General features: G+C 37.1%; 2 protein-coding genes across 2 annotated transcripts in view; one reads left to right on the forward strand and one right to left on the reverse strand.

The window, feature by feature from the left end:
* Window positions 1-2,269: 2,269 nt before the first annotated feature.
* On the forward strand, window positions 2,270-11,377 carry LOC111083281. Its single transcript, XM_022379677.1, has 2 exons — window positions 2,270-2,479; window positions 9,007-11,377. The coding sequence occupies exons 1-2, from the start codon at window positions 2,270-2,272 to the stop codon at window positions 9,595-9,597; spliced, it is 801 nt and encodes a 266-aa protein (XP_022235385.1). The 3' UTR covers window positions 9,598-11,377.
* LOC106475609 (putative uncharacterized protein FLJ37770) overlaps window positions 9,933-11,392 on the reverse strand; it is a 2,583-nt gene continuing 1,123 nt past the window's right edge. Inside the window, exon 2 of the mRNA XM_013936286.1 lies at window positions 9,933-9,995. Within this exon, the coding sequence (XP_013791740.1) occupies window positions 9,933-9,995 (63 nt within the window). The remainder of the gene's footprint in view (window positions 9,996-11,392) is intronic.

Raw genomic sequence — 11,392 nt, forward strand, 5'->3', positions numbered from 1 at the left:
ATAGGTGAGAATCCACAAACAGAAAGTTCAGTGGTTAAAGCTACCTATGTGTTCTAAGTAATAGTACACAACATAATCAAGAAGGATCTTTGCCTTGAAAAACTACACAAGTGTGCACACAGGTTGATTCTATGATATATCTACTCAATCATTGTATACCTCAAGCAGCTGGAGAATTAGTTGGATAATAATACAATTCCAAATGAAGACATACCAGTCAAGTCACCTGATACAGTACCTGTGAATTTCAGTATGATTGGACTGTTAACCTGATGGACCAACCCTGTATTGTAAAAGTAATGTTCACTATAATTCCAAATTTATGTGGCAAGCTTTTAGTAAACAGTATAACTCTGTTGTATGCAAAAAATCAGATGTGTTATAAAGGTTTTGTATTAAAGATATGTCTGTGAAATGCCAAAGTCAGTCTGATTCAGACTTTGCCAATTTGGCATGGAAGGTGATGTTCATGTGAAGAATAAACAAATTTTTTTTCTATTGTACAGTTTACAAATTACATTTTTCTAAATGCATATCTAAAGTTTTTTCATATATTTTGTCTCTTATTTTCTCTACTCTAATACTAGTTATTACATCATCAGCAATGTAGGGTAACATGAAATTGTGGGAACTCTGACATCATTTGCATTATACAGTATTGAATGTCACTCTGTATGAGATCAGAATATACACACTTTGATCCCCACCCATGCACATAGGTTTAAATTGGTGCTAAGAAACTGTCATTCTCATATCTTAAATGCATTATGGACAACAAATTGGGAAGAATGATGTGCTTTGGGTATGACAGTCTTACAATGTATCTTTTTTTTTGCAAGGAAAACTACACTGCAAGGCCATTGTCAACATGTATGGTCATTAGACAGAGCATAGCCAGATGTGGCAACATGGTCATAATGACATGATGATGCTCCAAAATTGACTTATTATAGCATACTCAACCTCTATAGTTATGTAACTGGTGTGGCTATCATAGGGACACCACAGCAGTGGTAACAAGTGTAGACAGATGTGTTCTTCTCTCCACAGTTAATGGTGTTTTAGGTTGAAAATCTTGAGAAGATGCATAGAGAAGTGTGATAGGTTTGATCTTTGCATTTCCTATGGCTTGTTACATCTTGATGTTCTAATCCTTCTGTAAATTTCCTTTAGATTCCTTGATCTTGGCTTAAATGAAGTTGATTTGTGTTTGTAACTGTTCTGTAAATCTTATATTTCATTTGTGTAATTCATCCCTTCAATTACTCTTTCTTTCTCATCCATTGTCTTTTAATTTTATGCCCCTTTCTGATCTTTAAATTTTGTATCTTTTTCTAATCTTCTTTCCACTTTTAATCATTTCTGTAGTGTTTTCAATTTTGTCTTGAGTAGGTGTCATCGTCTTGAAGTTGGATCTGGATCTTTATTTTATTGTATTCAAATAATCTCTCTCCTTATATCATCATCATAATGGTTTCTGCTGTTAGCCATTTCCCTTTTAATTGGTTAAAAAAAGGGAAATTTAAATCCACTTAACAGTAACAAAAAGTTGCTCTCCTTCAACTTCAAGCTCCATGGTTAGGTTCACCAAGATACCTAACTGCACAAATTAACTATGTCTCATAGAAATTCCACTTCATTGCTAATTTTGTATCTCTACTTCTTTGTTGAATTGCATATAAATCAATATCCATAGCACTAAACTAACAAACTGGCTGACAGTAACTGATTAACTAATTAAATTATGTACTTATCACTCATTACCTGGTTAAAAAACTTGCTAATTCATTCTAATATACTTGTTCACACACACTAGCATAGCTCAATTTTTATATAAACTAATCTTTTCTTAAACATTGGAGAAAGTTTCAGATATTAAGACCTTGACCATCACAGTACATTTATACTTTCTTTGGGGCTTACAACAATATATCAAGAAATTTGTAGCTGAGAATAACATAGGCCACAAGACTATTTTAGTTAAAATATTTTAGGTGCATATTGATGTATACAAATACATTATCTTTAAGGTTACAGTATTGGGCCAAATAATTTCATGCTAAATCTGACATGTTTAACTTGCTAACTTTCCAGATTCTTCAGTGTATAAGGTGAATACAAGTTCAAAAATATTTAAACTGACAGACATTCCAGTTAAATGTTTATTATGGAAAAATCTTTTTCTCTTTTAGTTAACATCAATGCTAAGATATTCTATCTGTATGGTTAAACTGCTTATTCTTCAAGTTCTAACAGGTATATTTCCATAATGAACTCTGATAAACTGGACAAAATAACATTTATCCATGTAGGAAAACCAAGATTTCATCCCGATGAGGTTAGAGCAACAGGTAATCAAATAATTCAAGACCAAAGATCCTCATCATTCAAATCATCCAGACAAAAAGCACAAGGATCAGAAAAAAGGGATACTTCAAAAGCTTTACAAAAAGCCTTTCAGAATAATCCATATTATAAGGTGAAGTGATTTTAGTATACAGATCATATGTTGACTAAGTAACTTAATAACTTCAATCCTTTTATTATAGTTGTTGGAAAATGTTGCTTAAAACAACTAAACTTTGAATGAGGGCAAGAATAATAGAGCATGTTGTCTTTTTTTATATAGTAAATATACGTCTTCATTGTTTTTCTTATATTAATACTGTAAGAAATATTATAGTCCATCAGAGTTAAACGGGTTAGCTAATTTTGATGTATCACAAATAATTTGGCTCCCCAGCCAATAATTTAATTAAGACTTATTTTTTTTCTTTTGTACTTATAATGTATTATTGCTATCACTAAACTTGTAAGTATTCATAAAGCATTATGTATTAAATAAACATAAATGATTATAAAGGTAGTATTGTACATATTTCACAAAACACCTTAAGTATGGGTTTTGTTCTGCTAATTACAAGTTTTGTTTGTTTGTAGTTAAGCACAACGATATACTATGAGGTATCTGTGCTGTACCCATCAAGAGTATCAAAACCAAGTTTTTAGTGTTATAAGTGTGCAGACTTACAATGGCACAGCTACAGTTTTAATCTGGAATTGTATCTTTTCAAAAAATTAAAACCAGACAGCATTACTGTTATTAGTTTTAATATGTGCAATTTCATTGTTGCAACAATACCTAAGACTGATTAATGTTGTTGATAACAACTCAACAATGTACAAGACTAATGAGGTACAGGAGATACTGACTTAGTATACAGCATGTTCTTTTCCAAATGTTCAGTATTTTGTTTATAAGTTAACATTTTCTTAAATTGAAAATGTATTTCCAATAATACTTGCCTCCCCTCACACTACAGCTGTTACTCGACTGCTAGGGTTTCCTTCCTTTGCCCATCTAATCATTGGTCTGATTTTTTTCTCACTTGATCCAGTCTTTTATTTCCCACTTAATTGCCCATGGCGATATATGTCTCATGACACTCTCCAATGCACCCTCTATCCTGGTATTATATATAAGCACCTCATTCATTTAATATTATCACTTTTTCAAGACTGACCCAATCTGCAGTCTCTAACACCTGCTCTTAGTGGGGAGGAAAGGCAGGAGAATTGGAATTATTTGGACCATGGTCCTTAAATACCACTAGGGCATTTGGACTGCAATATATATATACATACTTATGAGTGTATCCCAACCTGTAGCTATAGAGTGATGCATTCCAAGCCATCAGAATCATGACGAGAAAGTAAGCAACACCGAAGTGGACATACCTTCTCCTCAACCTGAAGAAGTCAAAAAGGCAACACCCCAAACTTGGAATGATAGGATCCTCTATGCCATACTCAACCTGAAGAAACAGAACTCATCCAGTCTAGAATTATGAACACTCATCCTCACTCCCCAACCATGTAGATAAGGTAAATTCCCCTTGTCCCCAGAATTATGGAGAAGACATGAAACAAATTGTGCTCAACCAAGGACCTAGGATAAGACCACTCTGCATTCGGGATTAAGGTGAGACAATGAACCCTTTTCCATGAACAATGTACTGAACCAGTATTGATCAAAAAGAAGGGTCATGCTCAACCCAACTGGATAGCTGAGCTTCAAGTCTGAACTGGTATTATGAGTCGGCTCCCACGTAAGTTGGTGCCTCTCCTACCAGCATCTATGATAAAAAAAACATCCAGGGTCTCATGTAGAAGGGCCCCCGACTTTGCCCTCTACTCCGAGAGTGGAAGAACTTCACTTGAACACTCTGGAGAAACAAACTTTGTCCACCAGCCCAGTGACTGGAAACTGGGTGGTAAGGACTCCTTAGCCCCACTAGTAGAATATGGAAGCCCTGAGAAACAATGCAATAGATGAACCAAGTTCCCTAAATTTTTAGAAGCAAACCAACCCCAATTTATTCAATCCAACAATCGGTAGGAACAGGCAGAATCCCCTTATGCTTTACTCGTGACAGTTTATGAGTGTCAGTCCAGCATAATACAGTAATACCACACAGACTGCCCTCTAGGTATTCCTATGGAACACCACATTTCTACAGAGCCTGTGGCAACCTAGATAAAGTATATTGTGTTACTGGTTGCTTGTGTGGAATTGATTTGATAAAAGCACACCTGCTTGGGCAACACTTGCCACAGAGTGGGATCCTGTGAAGAAAGGTAAGGGACCTTGGAAAGTAAAGAGATAATATTAGGAATGAAGATACTCACACCTTATAATCTAGCAGATGTGCACGCAACATAATATTTCAAGGCCCTCACTGGACATAACAAACAGTTGGGATCCAATCGGTCATAGAAGTGAGAAATAGCAGTCAGATGAAACGATGAAAAATATTTATCCCCTTTCCTGGCTGCCAGTGTCTTAGGTAAGAAGAACCTGTCTAGGTACAGGAGGATGTAGGTAGAATGATAAAGTGTCCTGTGCACATGCAGTTCAAACAACTCCAACTGGCGATATCTGCAGGCCAGCAGCAACCAAAAATAAACCTTAAGAGAAAGGTGATACAGGGTATATGAGGCTAAGGGCTCAAATTGATGTTGAGAAAGAGCATGTAATACCAGCTTACTATCCCAGTCAGGTAACTGAAACTGTTGTTTAGGATGAAGGACCCGGAATGACTTGAGGATGCAGGAAAGCCCTGGAAACTCAAATAATTTTTGTCTCAGGTATCTAAAGGTAGTCAATAAGACTGCCTTATATAAGGCGATTGTGAAAGATGTAAAACCCTTGTCATAAAGCCAGGTCAAAAAAACGAGTTATGGTTGGCACATATGGACAAAGTGGGTTCAACCTCCTCCTAATATAATACATCATTGTCAGTATCTGTGCCATTTCCATTGATAAATGTCCATTGTGTGACTATGCAAAGACTGAGACAAATATATGGCAACCTAAGAAGTTAAACCCCAAAGCTGTGCAAATGACCACATAATCTCCATGCATGAAGCTTGAGCTTCAGGATGGCTGGGTGTACTATGTTGGACCATGGCTGCTTCAACAAAAATGGCCAAAGAGGATGTGGAAGAGGTGAAGGCACTGCAGAAGTGGAAACCAGCCTGCCAATCTGATGCTATCAACAGAACCCAACAGGGGGGTTGAACGAATTATAGCAAGTACTCTGTGTAATATGTGAGTCTGTGGAAAGACATAGAAGTGCAGTCCTGTCCAGTCCTGACTGAATGCATCTATTGCCAATGCCTGAGGGTGAGGTACTGGAGACCAAAATGCTGGTAGTTGAGTGTCCTGAACCAAGAGCAAATTGAACAGAAAACCTCATGATGCAGCATCCATTCTGTTGGGAAAATCTGGTTGGGTTTAAGACAGTTGACCTCCCACCACATTCACCACACTCAGAACTAGTAAGATGATATGTTGGGAGTGGACCAAATAAAGCAAATCCAAGGTTCGAAAAAAGGGACCAGGACCAAGTGCCTCCTTGATTGGAAATGAAAAAACCCACCATGGAATTGCCAAAATGAAGTATAAGGATATTTCCCCTTAATAAGTCGAGACCTTGAGATATCACCCTTTGAACAGCAAGAAGTTCTAAAACATTGTGTAGGGAAGCCTCATCACCAGTCCATAGACCATAGAATTCCTGACCATTGAGATATGCACTCCAAACTCTGAAGCGAGGCATCTGTGAAGAGATGGATCTGTGGACGAGGTGGTGGCAGAGAAACACCTATCGTAGTATTGTTCCAATCTAACCACCACTCAACATGAAAGATATTGATCCTGAATAAGGAGACTGGGGAGTCCAGTGGATTACTGATTATGATCCATTGGTCATGTAGAGATCACTGAAGGGATGTCATGTACACCTATCCTAAAGGAATGAGGGATTCAAGTGATGCCCACATCCCCAAAAGGGAAAGAACCATCTGCACAGTGGAAGAAGGAGAGGTAAGAGTTGGATTGCCTGTTCCATCTCTTGAAGCCGGACAGAGTTAGCCGAGCCTGACTGAGATATGTGTTGAAAAAGACATCCAGATGGATAATATATTGTGGTGGATTGTGAGTAGATTTCTTGGCTCTGATAATAAAACTTACTTTGGTTGCTTCTGAAAGTAGAAAATGGGTGTGATGTTCTGCCAACTGACAGTACAGTGCCAGCAGTAACCAGTCATCCATGTAATAGTGTGTGCACATGCCTAGGGAATGAAGGGGACAAAAAAACGCTTGTACAATATGGCAGAACACATATGGTGCTGATGCTAGTCTGAAGGGCAGAGTCCTAAATTGCAACACCTGACCCTTGTGCACAAAATGCAGATAGTGGCGGGACAACTCTGCTATGGGAATGTGCAGAGAGGCATCAGTAACATTGAACTTGGTCATCCACAATCCTTGTAAAAAATGGCAATGCAGAGTGAGGAATGACTCCATTGTGAACCTTGGAGGATCTAGAAATTGATTTAGATGTGAAAGATGGATGACTTGAAAACACCAATGTCCTGTCTTCTTGGGCACAACAAACAGATGGGAATAAAACCCTGGAAGAACTGGGATGGCTCTCTCCGCTGCCCCTTGACCACAAATCTCTAATAGCCCTGGAATGCAGCTATGAAAACCGAGGATCTGTAGGAGGCAGAAACATTACAGGTTGGGTGAATAATGGTGGTGAAGATGTGAACTGAATGACTAATCCTGATGCATGGACCTGTAGTACCCATGTATCCATGGTACAGCTTTTCCACACATCCAAAGATTCTTGAAGCAGAGCGCTCACAGACTCCAAAGGCATATGGTAGTCACCATCGACACTAGTGGCATTTCCAACTAAATGAAGGAATCTCGTAGATATGGATGGAATCTATTCTGGGTACCAATGGACTGAGGGGCTGATATTGGGAGTTGGAACACTCGAATAGAGGTCAAACTATGACCCTCTGTGATCTGAGGAAAGTTGAGAGGCCAACAACAACAGGGATGAATGCAGACAAGTGACATCAACCCTTGACTCTGGAATGCCCTCAAAAATCAAGGGTTAGAGAAAGGGGGCCTCACATAACACACAGAGGGTGGCAACCAGTAGATGAATGCCCTCCAACGCATCTCTACCCCACAAATCTCGATAATATACGAGCCAAAAGACTAGGGAAAGTACAGAAACTGAAAATCAAACCAAGGTAGAAGTTAACAATGGTCCCAACTCGTCATCAAGTTAATGTGGCGATCACTGAGAGGCATCTGACAAAAGTTGGAGGGATGAGAAATATCTTAGCACCATAGTTAGGGTCAGATAAATCCTAGAAAAGTGTGATTTATTTAGTTTGACCACAGACTCCATTCTGGAACCCCAAATTTCCTGGAGCAGGTCTATTCTTTGAGAGTCTAAATACTCGTCCACCTGGCGGTGGTAGGCTAAAGCATGTTGTTCTGACAAACATGGTGGACAAGGCATAGCTGTTCATTCATGTAACTGAGCAATAAACCTCCCTGCATGAATCACAATATCAGGGGATGGAGGGAGGACTAAGTATTTGCCCTCAGACCTTACTGCCATCAAGGAAGGTGCAGACTCAAAAGCAACTGGGGATAGACCAAAAACATTACACACTCAAGTTACCAACTGAAGAAAAGGAACCAGAGGTGGCTGATCCCAAGTTGGTCTCCTGAGAAGCAGAAAGAATTAAGGAAGGTGCTGGAAAGAGTGAATTTAATTTCTCTCCAGACTGTCCAAGATCACCCACAAATGCAACCTCGGACCCTCCTGGAAAAATACCACTAGATAGAATATATGTCTCTATCTCACTATGAATAAGGTCACAGACAGCCTCAACTGAGAGTGACTCCCCTACCCCGACTGTTTAGTAACACTATATATCAGAGGTGGGAAAGGAGAGAATTGATTTGACTCCATGCCAGAAACAATAAACCAGGAATTCATGCTGTATATTGGTTTGCTAAATGAAAAGAAAATTGTTTCTGTTTTGATGAAAAACAACTAGGAAACACGAATCACTATCAAAGTTTCTCCAACAGTTCTAGTTTAAAGAAATCCATTAGTGAACACTTTGTCAGGAAAAAGTGGTAATATTGTCTGAATGAGGTGCATATATATATAGTACCAGGAGAGAGGACACATTGACACAAGTGGAGAGTGTCACAAGACAGATATTGCCAAGGGCAATTAAGTGGGGAATAAAAGATTGGAGTGAACAAGAAAAAATCAGACCAATGCTTAGATGGGGAAAAGAAGGAAACCCTAGCAGTCCAATAATAGCTGTAGGAGGTAAGTATGTTGTTGAATTTGCATTTTATCTAGACTAACAATACATTAAAGCCTATTTCTGTTAAAATATCATTCTCTTGTTTGCAATTTTTTTATGTTAATAGTTGTTTTTTGACTTAAAAATTGAGAAGTGCTTTTACTGCATTGGTTCTTAATGTTGCTGTATTTTCTTCCCTAATCTCTTTTATTTTTTCTGAACCATTCAGAACCGCAGTTACAAATAATTGCAGCATTCTTATATTATATTGTGCTGATACTTTCATCTTTATACTTTATTGCTTTACAGTATCACCAAAAATATAACCCTGACCTAGTAGGAGACGACCAGCAAGAACTGGCCTCTCATCTTCGTGCAAGAAGAAACCGAACCAGACGTCTAACTCTATCTGCTTTAAGCAGAGGACTGAAGAGTAATGCTTCATCTGTTAATGATATTGATTATCGTAGTAGCAGTGAGCCAGGTAGTATATCCCAAGTGATTGAACCTCAACATCAACCACTTAATACCTCATTGTTTTATCAATCACTTACAGATGACCCTTTATTTGATAGTGCAACAAATATATTTTTAGAAAGGGCGCAAAGACGAAGATCAATCATGAGTGGAAAATCAACATATGGACTTGAACATTCTGCATCCACTGATGTTTCATCACCTACCACAGCAAACCACAGTGCACGCTTAGAACGACAGCAAGCTCTCTCAGGTAGCAGAGAAAGCATTAGTGAAGACCATCTTGCAGCAATTTTTGAAATCATTAAAGAAGAATTAGAACCTACTGATGGAAGTATTAATGATTCTGAAAACCATAAGGGACGAACAGTTCGAATAGTAACTCCAGTTACTCCTGATAAAACAGATGACACACTTTTTTGAGTTAATAACCTATCATTAATATTATTTAGATAATTATGTGTGATATCTCTTTTTATGGTAACAATATTGAAGACTTTTTTTTTCACTTCCACTCAGCATACTTCATTGGAAAATCTTATATTATCAACATAGAAAAAATTCTAAATTAATATTTTCCATATGTGACATTATCATACATTAATCAAAATTAAAGATTGAATAATCAGTGTAATAATGAAGTAAAATTTAAATATTCCATGTCATTATGACCTAATGGTATAAACACGGAGGATTTCTTTGCCTAGGTAGTCTTTGCAATCATGACCTAATAATAAGAACATTGAGGATATTATTTTTTAGATATTCTGTGACATCTTCATATCAGTAAGGACACTGAAGATGTCCTTTATTATCGTGACCTAATAATGAAAACATTAAGGGTTCATTTACCCAAAAATTTCTGTCTTTATGGTTTCACTAAAAAAACATTTAGGATCTATTTATTTACATATTATATGTCACCAGGACACATAAGCAGTGGCATTTCCAGGATTTTTCATGGGGGTGAAAGAAGCAGCAAAAACTTAGTTACAGAATGGAGTTCAAATGTTATTAAAACAAATTAAGCAGGCTTTTTTGCCTTTAAGAAGTATCTATTTATTCTGTTTAATTATCAAAAAATCCAAAATTACATCAAGCTCTCTTTGCACTGTTTCAAGGCATTCTGATTCTGTTTCAAACTACCATTAACTCTTCCCCACCCCAAGATCTCATCTGATTGGAGATACTTCATATGGGCAAAGAAATTAACACTTTCATGTCAGTTGGAGTTACAATGTAGAGAGAATATAAAAACCCTACAAGACTATATTATGATATCACAGATGGGGGGGGGGGGGGCTCCTCAATGGGAGACCTACTTTCCCTCTCCATTCTGGTAAACATGCCACTGACAATAAAAACATTGTGAATTTATTGTTGGTTTACAAATTCTGTTGTCATAACCTAATAATAAGAATATTGAGGATTTTGTTTTTACTTAGGTTTGTTATTTAATCATAACTTACCAATAATTGCATATAGGACTTTTCTGGCTGAATAGGCCATGATTACAACAGGGATTTAAATCATTTTCTGTTTACATATTTTATATGATCATAATTTTAGAATACAAATGAATTATGTGATATAAAAAATAAAGAAGATTTCTTCGTCTACTTAGTGTGTACAGCATGGCCTCTTAAAAAGAATATTGAGGCTTTTTGTTTGAAAACTCTTAAGACAATTTTGAAAATTTAATCTACCATTTTTTTTATGAATTTCTTCAGTTATTTTCTGATCAGCTGAACTCCTAATTATGAAATTCATAACCATGAACACTTATCAGTTGTGTTAGCATTTAACTAGTATTTTTGCTGTGTACAGAGATTCAGATCTTCCACTGATGTGCAAAAACAGCATCCTTGTCTATCTCATTATTAATGTTATTCTAGAACATGCATTCATGGGTAATTTTACAGAGATCATTGAAATGAATATCTTACGATTTATTTTTATTCCGTTGGGTCAGTGAATACAATTAACATCTAGTACTAAACTGCTAAGTTTATTTTAATCATACCAGCTGCAACTGGAGTGTTTCTATCAAAATAGATTCCCTTCATTGATAGCAAGATAACGCCAGTGATTCACTTTCCCCTGGTCTCTCCTACTGTCTTTGTGCAACATAAAATATCCAATTTCAGTATGAGGCCTGTGAGAAAAGTATCCGACCTTTGGCCAGGGAATAAAAACTGGCATACCTGGAGCGTTGGAA

The sequence above is a fragment of the Limulus polyphemus genome, unplaced genomic scaffold, assembly GCF_000517525.1.
Source record: "Limulus polyphemus unplaced genomic scaffold, Limulus_polyphemus-2.1.2 Scaffold8867, whole genome shotgun sequence".
NCBI classification, from domain to species: domain Eukaryota; kingdom Metazoa; phylum Arthropoda; class Merostomata; order Xiphosura; family Limulidae; genus Limulus; species Limulus polyphemus.